The sequence below is a fragment of the Calonectris borealis genome, chromosome 3 (genome assembly GCF_964195595.1).
Source record: "Calonectris borealis chromosome 3, bCalBor7.hap1.2, whole genome shotgun sequence".
Lineage (NCBI taxonomy): Eukaryota > Metazoa > Chordata > Aves > Procellariiformes > Procellariidae > Calonectris > Calonectris borealis.
Genome location: NC_134314.1, coordinates 36,363,481 through 36,378,405, shown reverse-complemented (window position 1 = coordinate 36,378,405; position 14,925 = coordinate 36,363,481). Strand labels below are relative to the sequence as shown.

The 14,925-nt window shown below is 38.1% G+C and overlaps 1 protein-coding gene across 6 annotated transcripts in view; it reads right to left on the bottom strand.

Annotated features, from left to right (window-relative positions):
* Positions 1-440: 440 nt before the first annotated feature.
* Positions 441-14,925, bottom strand: part of SENP6 (SUMO specific peptidase 6) — an 85,711-nt gene continuing 71,226 nt past the window's right edge. For all 6 annotated transcript variants that reach the window (XM_075145340.1, XM_075145339.1, XM_075145337.1 and 3 more), the window contains 6 exons: positions 11,995-12,428; positions 8,853-8,956; positions 6,620-6,708; positions 4,189-4,257; positions 3,921-4,071; positions 441-981 (listed from right to left, as the gene is read on the bottom strand). In XM_075145340.1, the coding sequence (XP_075001441.1) occupies positions 772-981; positions 3,921-4,071; positions 4,189-4,257; positions 6,620-6,708; positions 8,853-8,956; positions 11,995-12,428 (1,057 nt within the window). In that variant the 3' untranslated portion in view covers positions 441-771. The remainder of the gene's footprint in view (positions 982-3,920; positions 4,072-4,188; positions 4,258-6,619; positions 6,709-8,852; positions 8,957-11,994; positions 12,429-14,925) is intronic.

Sequence of the window (14,925 nt, the reverse complement as noted above, 5' to 3'; positions counted from 1 at the left end):
TGTACAACAATTGGGATCCACAAAATATGATTTAATAGTATCACTCAAGATCACTTCATCGAAACCACTTTTATAATACTGTTTGAATAGTAATCTCTGGTCAAAGAGCATTCTCTCCCTTTCCCTAGCCCGTCCCACTAAAGCAAGGGTGGAATTTTAATTGCAATGCGTATCTTTTAAAACCCCAAATCTGAAGCAGTCCTATTAACTATTACACTGCCTACACTTAGATACTGGAAGGATGGGAATCACCCTCTCTGAGGCCATGGTACATTCAGACACTTACCCATATTATTGTTTGTAGCGCAAGCAGAATAATCTTGTAAAGGGCAACTAAATAGGGTCAAAATATGAATTAATTATCTCACTACCAAATCATTCCCTATGTGTTACTTAAGCTTGTAACATTACAACTTTACTGAAAAAGAAAAAGTTAACCATTTTATCCTATAAATATTTTCTTTATTAGCTTTATGTTTAGAAGTTGCTATTTAAGTTCTATTAACAGAAATACATAACAAAAGCTCCCTAACAAGTGGAAAAAAGGTAATTACAAATGCTGAAAAAGTTGGCCTCATTAACATATGTACAGACTTGCTTACTTAATACACATCTTTGTGGGAATTAAATCATTTTATGACACACATTTATACAGGCATTAAACATTCCCAAGTAACTTTGAGCAGAGAATACGCCAAATCTTTAGTCTGGGCAGACAAAAATGTATATTTCAGTTTTGATTGTGGAGCTAACATGCAACAGATACAACATTCAGTCTGAGCTGCTGTTGATAAGTTGTTCTGTTTTTTCCTGCAAAGATCTTTCCATTGAACTTGGGTCCTTTTGTCCCTTCTTTTCCTTGTTCTGCTGTTCCTGCAGCTTCAGGATTATTTTTCGTATTTCTTCTCTTTTGGTTTTCATTCTTGGGCGTGGAAACCAGTCTGTTAAGTTCATTGGTAGCTCAAAACTCAGAATGGGATTCTGAAAAGAAAGGTCATTTGGATATTACAGTAAGGAGTTATTACCTAAAAGACTGGAAAGAACTGAATTCTTTCCCCACCTCATCTCATCAGCATGAAACAAAATTTCTACAATTTTTGTGTTTTCTACATGTACAATTAAGGTAAAATCAATCAAGTTTCACTATGGTGCAGAGTAACATTCACCTACATTACAGTTCTGGTTTAAGAGTGCCCAAATAATCCACTCAGTTTGCTATACCTTTTAGAGAAAGCATTTGACTGCATAAATGTGTAAAATTGTTCTAATTTAAAAAAAAAAGAGGGAAAATTATTGTAATGATATAGCACTTCTTTTTTTAAAGGATGAGTAGCATCAAAATCTAGAGCTAATTAGGAATCTGTTGCTAAATACTCCTGGTCTTATAAATGCCTTTAGGACCACAACCAACTAGGAAAGTCAGTTTTACATTTCACCCTAAAAAACAGGGCCTGTGAAAAGCTCCTGGCTACCACCAGCCCTTTTTATACCTACATTCTGTTTTCTTGCTAGAGGTCATTCATCCAAAGAATTAAGAGAATGATTATTATGTCACTTATGTCTGTGACAACAATTTCATCCTAACCAAACAACAGTTTGTGGAATACTGTTTTCTCTCAAAGAAATTCCTCCCTTTGTGTATTCTAGTTCACATATTTGACAGGGTTATTTAGGAGTGAATTACATTCATCCACCGAGCTAACACTAGCAAGGCTACTTGTGAAAAAACTAGACACATTCTGCACAGGAACGTGTCAATGCCTAATGTTGCATTAGCGACATTACTCCACATCCAAACAGAACATCAACTAGATAATATGCGAATAAACAAACCCTACGTTGAACTGACTTTGCCAATGATGCTACTTAACACCAGCAGTAAGTAGACTTCAGAATAATGACACTAAAGATGCAGAAAACCATGGGCAAAAACTGAAGGGGTTTTCCATTGTTTCAATTATGAAATAGGCCAGACAAAGGAATAAGAACATTAACAAAAACTAATTAGTGTGGTTATCAACCACATAAAGATATTTCAAAGTAATCTGAACACATCCTTAAGTAGGGCTTTTTTTGTTGTTGTTGCTCAGTTTGGGGAAGAAAAGCGGGGATGTGGGTCAGAAGCCAGTTGTGCACGTATTCTGCTGCCTCGGAGCTTCCTTCTTGTTTTGCGAGTTCTTTCATCGCGAACTGACATTACCCCCCACACCCCCACCCCCCCCCGCCATAATCCCTGCTCCTACTGTAGGGGCTCTGACGACCGCAGGTGGCCCTGCCTGCCGGCGGAGCCCCGTCCCCAGGCCGCCCGCGCTCCGCGCCCCGGCACCGCCGCAGGCGGCACCACGGCGGCCCCTGGTGGCGGCGGGCAGCGGCAGCCGCGCCAACCCGCCCCCCCAAACCGCCGAAGGGAAACTGGGGGCCACGCATTTGGCAGGTCAGAGGGTTGTCCCTCGTGGGCCGAAGGGCAAAGCTGAACAGGCACGGTGTTGAGGGAGGGCTGAAAAACTACTTGCTGTGATAGCTGACAGGTGTGCGCCTTATCACACTACCTACCCTGCCAAATGAGTCTTGGTTTTAAAAAATACACATCATGATTTTAACCCTTATTATTAAAAAGAAGATACTTTAAATAAATCCACAAAGAAGAAAAAGATGTGCCTGAATAGTCCACAAACATCAAATTAAGCACCCCTTCCCATATACTCCCCTTTCAGTTTGTACAGCTGCTGAAAACAATGAGACTGTGCAATTTTTCAAATACATTAGCAGCTGAAATTATTAGTTCGATAACTAAGACAGTCAAGTACTGTGCAGCCAGTACTGGTTTTCCTTTCCCACTAGCGTTACATCTGAGAATACCCTGTAATTTGCCATCTGACAAATTTGCTATCTACACGCTATCCCTGTTCCCTGGCAGACAAAGCTGCTGCATACTGCAAGACCAGGCAGGACAAGGGATGCAGCCTGTTGTAATTCAGCAATCAATTTGCAGGAAGGAAGGGGCTAAGATTACTAAAACTTGATTGCTCTTCGTATCCCCCATGTACAAAGCAGGAAGCACTCGAGGATGGTTCTAAGCTCTCAAGAACCCATTGGTAAATCAAAAACTTTGGGCTTTGATTTGCATGAATGCACTATGCTAAAGCCTTGCTGCTTTCATGTGAATGAGGGGAGGGTGGAGGAATGGAGAAGAAACCAGCAGCTTTCTCAGAACAAGTTACTTACAGGAGAGTTTAGGAACAGTGCTCTGAAGTACTATGGACTGTAAACAGAGTTAGTGTCCCATGCAGGCAACATCTCACTTGACCATCATTTCTCCTCCTAACCTAGACCTGAAGGTGCTAATGCCTCTACTTGTGAAAGGAGCTGTAACTTGAAGACCAAGACAGTTACAGTAAGTAACATTTTTACCAATGTCTTCAACGGAATCAACATTTGGCATTTAGTTGTAATGATTCCACTTACATGTTTCAATGCAAGTTAAAAAACCAACTAGCTGTATCATATTAATGAATTTATTCACAGTCACATTTCTTAGGGAAAAAAGAACAAGCTTTTTATACCACATCTTTAGTTTAGATTTTGAAGTCAAATTTGCACTCTGTTTCTTACCGGATAATTTTAAAGGGTTTGCGCTACAAGAACATAAAGGAAGACCCTAAACATATTTTCTTAACATTCTCTCAGAAAATTCCATGGCTTCTGATTTGTGATACATATGTGCAACTAACAATGATAGTTAGTTTATTTTCCAAAATGAATTATTATGTTAAAGTTTAAATTAGTTTATAATGCAAAATCTAATAAATAGGTATAAGAGCTACACTAGAGAGCCTTTTATTATTGTAATAATTTTAATGGCTTATATTTGATTGCTGGAGGAGACCCAAAAAAATAGTTACACAAACAGGTATACATACCTCAAAAAAGCTCTCCACGTACTGCAGTATGTACACTCCACAATCACTGAAGTTGTTCTGTTGTGGCACTTTTGGGTTGGAACCTTTCATGACATCTTTTGAAAAGCTTCTTTTGTTGCCTTTCCTGACTTCCCATTCCACCTCTAAATATCTATGATAAAAGACCATGCAAATTGAAACTGGTTTTTGCCTGCAGAATTTTGCCAAAAAAAAAAAAAAAAAACCACCCACAAACGAACAAAACCCCAAAACTGGATATGAAACTTACTCCCGTAGTGTTTTCACAACATTTGACCGGGAAGGGCCTCTCAGTGAGTCCATAAGCAAAATGCAGGGTCTAAGAGAAAACGCAATTTTTAAGTACACAATATTTTACAGCAGTTTAGAAAACACAATGTTACACAGCTAGCTAGCTATGAAGTAATTTGTGGGATGACCTTGAACAAAACTAGATCAATACCATAAAGTTTTGCCAGAGCTGCAGTGATCCCCTAACTGGGATAGCTAAATGCAAAGTTATCTTTAGATTTAACCGTACACTAAGTACAAAGAACTTCGCAATGTACTTAGAAAATATAGTACTGTCAGACTGAAAGCATTTGGTACAGGCAAAATCTAGTTGCCTAAAACCCCCCCTTTTAGATGCACAAGGTATCTGGGACACTGGCAAGAGAGTATAAAGTAAGGCATAGAACCCATAAACATCCTTCTGAAGTGGCAGCTGGAGGACAGGTGGGACAGCGCACAGTACCTAAGACACTATAGGTATGCATGTTCTAGCAGTGATCCCAGCTAATGAATCTGAAATCTACCCACAAAACACACACGTACTCTACTTGATAGACTTTAGAAAAAGAACATATCCATAAACAAACATTTTCTAGAGAACCAAGTCTCCTTGAACACTCTCTTGCACACTACAGATGCTTACATCCTATCGCTTGATCTAGAGGATACTACCTTTGCAGTAGGTATAAACATAACAATCATATCAGCTGCCTTATATGCAACAGCTGGATTTATACATCAAAGCTAACTCATACCACAGTTCAGAATCTCAGCATTAGATGCAAGATGTATTTTGAGGGATAAATAGGATGCAAATTACTTTTCACAAAGCTCTGCTTTCTCTTTTCTAATGATAACACACATGCATTCCGACAAGGTGTCCTTTATAGAAACTGCAAACAGTAAATTCAGACAAAATCACAGAATCTCAGAATCATACAGGTTGGAAAAGACCTCTAAGATCATCGTGTCCAACCGTCAAATATCTACATGCATTTATGTATAGGTTTGTTTGCATTTATAAATTATTTTACATGTATGCAATTTTTTAGGCATAAGCATATAATCACTTGAATGATGTTTGCTTCAACTTGTACTTGTTTTAATTTCTGATAAAAGAAAGTTATTATTTATATAAGCAACGTTCTTTAAAAATGCACAATCCAGTACTCGGGGCAGGGGGGGAGGAAGGGAAGAGGGGGAAAGAAGTGAAAGTCTTTTCAAGGGAATTTTCTTTTTCATATAGGAGTAATTTAAAAATATGCTAATAGTAAAGTATTAAGTGTCCTTAATGACTTTTGAAACTTAAATGTTAAAGATCTTATGAAACTTCATGTTTGGATTAAAATGACGTCTGGTGGAAAGTATTATGTACAGATAATCCATCATCAGAATGGGACAAATTTAGCCAAGCTATAATCAGAAGCTCATAAATATGCTTAGAATTCACAACACAGATGGATTTTTACCCCTTCATGAAAATATATTGATGGATTTTTACCCCTTCATGAAAATGTATTAAGAACAATTCATACATATTCCATATCATGTATAAATATATAATTTTATCCTGCACCATAAGAACGTGCTGTGAAAGCCTTTACCTTTCTAGTAACCATTATATTCACAAAGAAGGAAATATAAAAATGGATAAATAAATTGTGAAAAAATACAAACGAAATTGTGAAGACAGCAATACTAGTAACAATATTTCCAGATTTGGAATCACGCATTTCTGTCACACCAAAATGCAAGCAACTGCAGTCAATGATTATTAATAAATAATTTCTGGGTTTCAAACATCAAAAAATACATTTTAAGAGTTTTAAAATCCAAAACAGGTAAAAAAGTAAGCAAAAAAAAAGTAACTGAACTTAGTATTGTGGAACATTCTTATTAGAGAAAAAAGCATAATACTAAGAACAGAAAGAGACAATAAAGAGAAATAGCTAGAACACATTTAGATAAGAAATGGGGGCAGTTAAAAATTATTCCCATTTTCCTGTACTAATCTGAGTGGTGGAAATTAGTTATTTTCATTTAAAGACATTATTCTTTTTTTTTTTTAATATAGAAGGATACATTTAAACTTCTGCACCTTCTTTTTGTAGGAATCTAAGTGCAAGATATCAAAGAACAGCGTTATTTGAAGAAACAATCTTCAATTGCCTGAAGCAGCACACAGGTTTAACAGTAACCCAAAAAGCTATTATTTCACTTGTAGTTTCATTCATTAAATTTTCTCGTCACTGAAGATGATGATACTACAAAGTGTAAAATTCTCTCTCAAACACTAATAATATGCTGATTAAATTGTTTGAAGACTGATGTATGACCATTTCCCATAATTACCATCTTTTAAATTTCATAAACTTTTATGAAATTTCCATTTTAACTGTTTAAATACTTACTGTTTGCAGATAGTAGGCTTCAGGTGCCATTGTCCCATTTCTGAATTACAGTTATCATCTACAAGGCCACCATCATCACTACTGTCTTCCTACAGAAGCAACATGTTTACAGGTGTTTAAATGCTAATATTGTTTTTCAAACAGATGCAAAAGAAATTATTGCTATACTTACCATTTTTATTCAAGATCAGTAACATAAGTTTAATAAAGAAGTGGTAGCTTTAATCTGAAACCATTCATTGTTTGTAAAGTTTGCATTACCAACTTTTAGTCACTTTTAGATTTCTCAAATCCATGCTGGAACGACACGGAGTGAACGGTGCCATTTATTTAACGACCACTGAAACTACAAAAAAGCTGCAACTGACATTTTCAAAGTATTGCTGGCTTAAAAGAGGTGCATCTCTATTATTTGGTTATAATCTAAATTACCAATACTTTCCCTTGCTAATGATTACTAGAAACCCGCTTGGTGGTTTCATGTGTGTTATCTTCTAGATGAAAGGAGACAAAATCTGCAATGAACTCAGAAGTAAAATTTGATCTTTGCTCCAGCATGCACAAACTTGGTTCTTAGGGCAAGGGAAATTAAACTGCCATGGTATTATATATCACAGATTGCAAAACCAGTCATGCCACAAGCCTGGGAATATCCTTTGACCTTTTGATTTCAATATTGATTGCTATTAAGGATATGGAAGTTTTATGAACAAAATCACTAAGTTCTTGTATCTAAAAGTAACTCAATGATCCATGGATTCTTACCCTTTTACTGAGTTCACTATTACTACACAGACCATTGCGTTATAGGGAAAGAGATGCTTTCCAAAAATGGGAACCCCCATATGAGCATGATTTGTGAAATTTTTGGTGAGAATTATGTACACTTCACTAACATGCAGAATCCTAAATCCTCATGCTATGCCATGAAGATGCTGTCATTTTAGAAACTACTGCCTAGTTCCTAATACACTTGTTTCTCTTGCAGCCTCAACTCCATTTTTGGCAAATATGAAGGTGCACTCAGCCTGTCATGGTCTATCATTGCTATACTTGCTTTGTGCATTCTAGAAGACATCAGTGACAGCTTCAGCCTGAGTTAAGTTCTAAGCTATACTGCAACCAGGGAATTTGGCATCTTTTCCTCCTCTCAAGGAACACAGCTGGCCACGTGCTTTCTTCCCTGCCTTCATGCCATGTACTTCAAGTTGGAAACACTCTACTACTCTTCAGCGAACTCTAACTGTTACAAAATAGAAAAAAAGGCACTTCCATCAGGCAAGAATCACAGAATGTTTGGGCAAGTGGCATGACAGGAGAGGTGGGTTGAGTCTGTATGAAAAGCATAGTTAGGTTTCAACATAAACTGGAGCTTTTATATGTGTGCACACATATACGTACTATTTGAAAGCCATTACAAATAGTTGCAGACTTTGGAAAAGAATTGTTTGTTCTGGACTCAAAGGTGAAAAATAGGTAATTCCTAGACTGTGTATCTGATAGCCTCAGATTCTTTATTTCGGACAACTTGGAGTCATACACCTGGAACATGAACAGGAAGGCCAATTAGGAAGAGTAAATGTGTAACTCCTAGCTTGCTCACATTGAACTTACACTGTAGAAGCAACAAGGCTATGAAATAATGCCCTCATACCCAGTAGTGAGTCAGTAAAGGACATTTTAATGGCCAGTCTTTCCAGAGCTCTAAAATCTAAACGTCTTCCAATTAGAACAAGAACACTACTTGTCCATAAATCCATGTTGTTTAAATTTGATTAGGAGAAGCACCGATGAAACAAAACAGCAGAATAGCACCTACTTATAAAGGTATCTATTTATGTCCAGGAAATGCAGCTGAAAGAAGAGTAACTTGTTCTTGGGTCTGGTAGATAAACATGGGGGTGGGGGAGATGGAAGATAGAAATGTGTTGACTTTCAGAGTTTCCACTAAAATCATTGTGTAATATTGTTGCTATGCAAGAGACTCACAAAATTAAATGCAAGATCAGTACAGCAGTTTCCTATTAAACAGTTTGATGAATTAATGTACAATCCTCTCCTGTGAGCTAATTTGCAAATTTTTGTAGGTAACCAGTGCTTTGGATTTGATACTTGTAAAGATAACGAGCTTTAGACAATGCGTATTTACAATGTGTATACAGCTTTTAAGCAGCACATTCAAAATAAAACACAACAGTTTGCATTTCCCAAATAAAATTGCTAAATTCTTTACCTGGTTATCTTGGTCTTCAGAAAAATCTATAAGCTCATCTTCATTTAGTTTACTGCCATCAGCTGAGTCTTCACTATAGTTTAGCCTGATTTTGTGCAATCCATCTGCATCAATCACAGATAGTAGTATATTTAAACATCAAATACTATGTCACCATTGAAGACTAAACTAGCTTTAAATACCTCAGATTTGCTCAAGATTGCTCACAATAACTGTGATACAGCTGACATAATATTTTATTCATGCATATGAACAAAAGTAAAAAGTTTCTTCTAAGTAACACAGCAGAAACTGTTCCTTATTCTTTGAAAAAAATTCTAAAGACCTAGACTAAAACCCACCATGAAATTACCCTGTAGTTCCATGAAGCCTTTGTAAGAGTATAAATTGGTACTGCTACCAAAAGGGGCAGTCTTATTTGGTCCCTAATATAACTGCTTATCCCCATCCCTAGCTGGTACCTTCCATGACACCAAATACATCCACACACAGTGGACCAGATTGAGAAAGTCAGTCACGCGCTTATTATTTTTTAACTTGAATCAGTTCCTTGGTCAGATTTTCTGTGCAATTATATAAAGACTTGTGCTGGTAAAAGGGAAAAAGCAGCTTGGGAAGAGGCTGTTAGGGAGAGTAGAACGCAGGATCAGCTCTCCTGGGAGCAGCAGCTTAAACTTCACTGTTTGCTACATAAAAGGAGTATCTGTAAATTCACTCCCCACCCCCTCTACATATTTAGTCACTTGGAAAACAGCATCAGAAGAAATAAAGAATAATGAATGTTATAGTATACCAGTGAAAGAAGCAGATACAGACAGCTACAGGCTCACTAGTCTTACTATATTACTATGCAAGACTACAGAACAGATTTTGAGGGGAAAAATAATAAACTATGTGGAAATAAGTGAAAAATTAATAACTCATGCCAGCAAAACTTGAAATCTTCATAAGAAAACTTTTCCTAGAACAGGGCTATATAATATATCTAAACAATCACAAAAATAAAAGTGTTGGTTATGGTGTCACTGGAGGACATATTACTTATTAAAGAAAACCAGGATTTCTATAAGAACAGTAAATAGGGCAATGAACGAGCTAATGAAAAAAAATGGAGAAGACCTGCATTTGAGAATACTTCAACAGAGAAGTTGAAGTAACACTTTGGAAAGAGGTTACCAGTGGAGTTCCACAGGGACAAAATTGGGAATTAGTCTTACTCAGTATCTTTGAAAAGACCTTAGCACAAGAAGTAGGCCATATGCTTATTGCTGACAGATTCCTAAAAAATAAAAATTGATATCAAGAAGAATCACATATTATACAAGAATTGAGCAATAAAAAGGGGATTAGTTAAGTAATAAAAAAAGTATATATTTTGGATGATTTCTTCAAGGTTATTTAGGTATCAATTCCTACTGATTTACAAGTCCAACACCAGGATTTAGTCTGAGATCAAGACATCTAAGTTTAGGCTCCCATGTATAGTAGGCATCTAGGGTCTCACAATATTAAGCGGAGACCATAATCAGAGCAGAGAGCTACTCAGCTGAACAGCTACTCTGCTTTAGGGTAAGAAGAGGAGGTCTCTTGGTTTCATTGACTATACTATCAAAGGCACCTGCTGTCTTTTGAGATATCCTAGGATATCAAGGACATACGTATGGATTTGACAGAGTCGAGACTCAAGACCCACATGCTTCTGGAGCAACAGCTGAAGGCTGGGCAGAAAACCCAATGGCCTACATCCCCATCTTCCATCTAGTTGAAATGGAAGTTTAGATACATCTTATGTATCTAAATTTAGCTGCATAAACATACGCTTAGTGTCAATCTCAAACTGAATCTCACCCCTCAACCAGGACTGTGACCTGTAAGAATGTCTGCATTAATGGAAGGGTGCATCATCTGCAATAGGTCAGCAAGAGAGTCTGAGTGTTTTAGTAGCCACAGAATGACCATCAGCCACCAATACAATGCAGCCATAAAAAACCAAAAGAAATGTAATCCTAGCAAAAATATATGTCATAAAGTACATTCCAACTAATTACAGACAAGTAACAGTAGTAGCATCCAAGACATATGAGACCATAACATACACCAGCAATATCATAAACAGTAACAATCACACATAAAATGAAAAATCAATCCAAACGAGCAGATCTACACATACCCCCAGTCCCCCCCGCCAAGACCTTCTAGAAGAAGTGACAATGTTATCACAAATGAATAAATTTAGATTAAAAAATAGGATAGTGTTCATACCCACAAAGATATTAAAGTTGTAATGGCCTGCAGTATACAGATTAGATCATATGATTGATAATCTTTTCAGATCTTGTACTATAAACTATGCAATTACTTACTGTGTAAGTTAAATCAGTAGGAATACTATCGGTGACTAAGTAAAAGTTTTTGCATGACCAGATGTTTTGTACTCTATGCCTCAAGCGGATCCAAACCTTGCAGTGAGCAGAGAAAACAATCTTTTCCTAATTCCTTCATCTGCCTTTAAAAGTATGTCAGCTCCTTTGTTCACTTTGGTACAAATGCTGTTCCAGATCACTGAAATCAGCCTCCACAGCAGTGATGCATGGATAAAGCCTCTCTAAATGTAACATGGAGGCCATGTGAGAGAATTTTTTTAAATTATTATTTTCTTCTCAGTCTTTTTACATCCCTTCTATCAAGACATTAAAGAATTTAGTGGTGTTGAAGCAAAACCTCAAATGCTAGAAGACACTGGAATTAAGGCTGCTTTCACAATCTTAATTCAGCTCCCCCATGCACATACATTATGAGGATCCATGGTCAACTACTATTCTTTCCTTAACAATTACAGTCTTAAGTGATGCAAAGTAATATGTACAAAATGATTTTGCGTGGGAAAAAAGGTCACACAACTGAAAAAATCATCTGATTTGGGAAAACAGTGTTCTATCTCCAACCTTATGCCATGAGAGTTGTCAACAGCCACAAAAACATTTTATATGCAACACCTATAAATTACTTATATTGCAAGCACTCAAACTTCAGCCACATACTAAACTTTCAAAGTATGAAGTTTACACAATTGCAAAAGTAGTAACAGATGTGAAATCTCCAAATTTTTCATTTAAATATGCATATTTTTACAATTACATACCCATAGATTGGCTAGCAGTTGTGAATTCACCCTGTATACCATTTTCATCCGAAGTCCTATGGTCAAGTTTATGGCATGCTGATTCCACAGTGTTAGGTTCTTCCACATCACTGTCTACTTGATTTAGTTTTTTGAAAGCACTTTTTCCCCTGCAAGGACTTCTTCTACAACATGAAGACTCACTGTCCTCTGTTTCAGTGTTTGGGTCAATTAAAGCTGTATTATACTTTTTGGTCAACGTCTTCTTTGCTGTGGACTTTGAAGGCGAGTTTTGGGCATCTAACTCATTTGGCAAAGGAGATGGTGTGTTGCTCTCTCCATCTGAAGAGGAAGATTTTATCTGCGCTGTAGCGTTTTCATGATAGTGGGGATTTGGTTCATATTTGGGTTTTTCTAAACCAGGAAAACAGATGACAGCCAAAAACCAGTGGGCACTGCAAAGGAAAAAAATACATTAAAAACTAGCAATTGCATTAATGCTCACAGTTAAACCTTAAGTTGGTAAAAATCAAACAAAAGATTGAGTGCGCGTGCACGCACACACACACAAAAAACCAAACCCTATCCCCCATAGTTATCAAAGATAGATTGTAATAGCTGTTCACTTTTCTGAGCAGGTTTTACTAAAGCCTTCACAGTCTTCTCTAAAGGTAAGATTAATCCATGCAAGTAGTCACCAAATAAATTCATTAATATGATGCAGTTAGTTGAAAACAGGTGCCGCCTAAATATTTATTTCAATTTGCTCATACTTTATACATTCTTTTCCTTCTTTGAATTAAAGCTTATATCTTTTTTAACATTTTCTTTATCGCTGCATGCATTAGAGATTGTAGAGTTCATGTTTTATGGCTGTGTGAAGTTTTCTAGTAGTTCAGCACTAACAACACAAGTAGTCAGATCTAACGGTATAGCTGAATTGCTCATATTCTTCTGCCTATGAGTTCTTCCGATTGTATATGACACTTCACATTTTTAAAGAAATCTTGTCAACAGTGAATTAAAAAAGGGGAGAAATGAGTGTTCGTAATGCCATCACCAAGACTCTGTTGTCCTCCTCACAGAACTGACATTCTAACACTTTCAGGATCAAAAATAGTTATATCCCCCAACACAGAATAATATTTGCCCCAGTTTCCTCCTTATCTCCTTCTGTCTCTTCAGACTTCACTGACTTGCCACTCAACTGGAAATGGAGCAGCAGCAAATTCAGGGATTGAGGCATTGCAAGTAGATATTGACTGATCTGATTTAGAAATTTTCTGAAGGTTCTCTTACTCGCTGTAGGGAGTAACAAAACAGAACCTAGCTATGTATTATGCAGGTGAAACCAAATTTCAATGTGTTTTAGAAAAAAGAAAAAGCAGCAGCTAAAAATGCCTAACTGACATATTAAAAAAAAAATTAGATGATTATGAAGCCTAAATTCCATCAAAACTCAACAGCAGTTAAAAGTAAGTGGCCTTTGAAAGCAGCATGTGAAATATGGAGGCATTTTGTCTTGAATGATTCACCACATTTAGTAAATGAATATATTAAGTATTGCCAAACCCTGGAAATTGTGTGTGCTCTATTAATATAGGATTTATATTTATAGGATTTTGGTGGCTCACGGCCTAGACAGGTACATTCTTCGCTGGGTAAAAAACTGGCTGGACGGCCGAGCCCAGAGAGTTGTGGTCAACGGAGTTAAATCCAGTTGGCGGCCGGTCACGAGCGGTGTTCCCCAGGGCTCAGTACTGGGGCCGGTCTGGTTCAATATCTTTATCAATGATCTGGATGAGGGGATCGAGTGCTCCCTCCGTAAGTTTGCAGACGACACCAAGCTGGGTGGGAGTGTTGATCTGCTGGAGGGTAGGAAGGCTCTGCAGAGGGACCTGGACAGCCTGGATCGATGGGCTGAGGCCAACTGTATGAGATTCAACAAGGCCCAAGTGCCGGGTCCTGCACTTTGGCCACAACAACCCCATGCAACGCTACAGGCTTGGGGAAGAGTGGCTGGAAAGCTGCCCGGAGGAAAAGGACCTGGGGGTGCTGGTTGACAGCCGGCTGAACATGAGCCGGCATTGTGCCCAGGTGGCCAAGAAGGCCAACGGCATCCTGGCCTGTATTAGGAACAGTGTGGCCAGCAGGAGCAGGGAGGTGATCGTGCCCCTGTACTCGGCACTGGTGAGGCCGCACCTCAAGTACTGTGTTCAGTTTCGGGCCCCTCACTACAAGAAGGACATTGAGGTGCTGGAGCGTGTCCAGAGAAGGGCAACGAAGCTGGTGAAGGGCCTGGAGCACAAGCCTTATGAGGAGCGGCTGAGGGAACTGGGGTTGTTTAGTCTGGAGAAGAGGAGGCTGCGGGGAGACCTCATCGCGCTCTACAACTACCTGAAAGGAGGTTGTAACGAGGTGGGTGTTGGTCTCTTCTGCCAAGTAACCAGCAATAGGACGAGAGGAAATGGCCTCAAGTTGCGCCAAGGGAGGTTTAGACTGGACATTAGGAGAAATTTCTTTACTGAAAGAGTGGTCAGGCCTTGGAACAGGCTGCCCAGGGAAGTGGTGGAGCCACCATCCCTGGAAGTATTTAAAAGACATGTAAATGAGGCCCTTAGGGACATGGTGTAGTGGGCATGGTGTGTTGGGTTGACGGTTGGACTCGATGATCTTAGAGGTCTTTCCCAACCTTAATGATTCTATGATTCTATGTACCAATTATGTAAATAGACTAGCAAATTAACCTGGATTTTTTAAAAGAACAACCTATTTCCATTGGAGACTTGAACAAAAAGGACTGTACTGCCAAAGGACACTGATGCAGTCATGGTTAAATCAGCCATATTGTTCTGAAATTAATTCCCCCCCTAGATTCATCCTGCGCACTTCCAGTTACTGCAGTTTGACAACTTGTTAGTTGATGAGCCCACATTCCCTAAACTAGTGGTT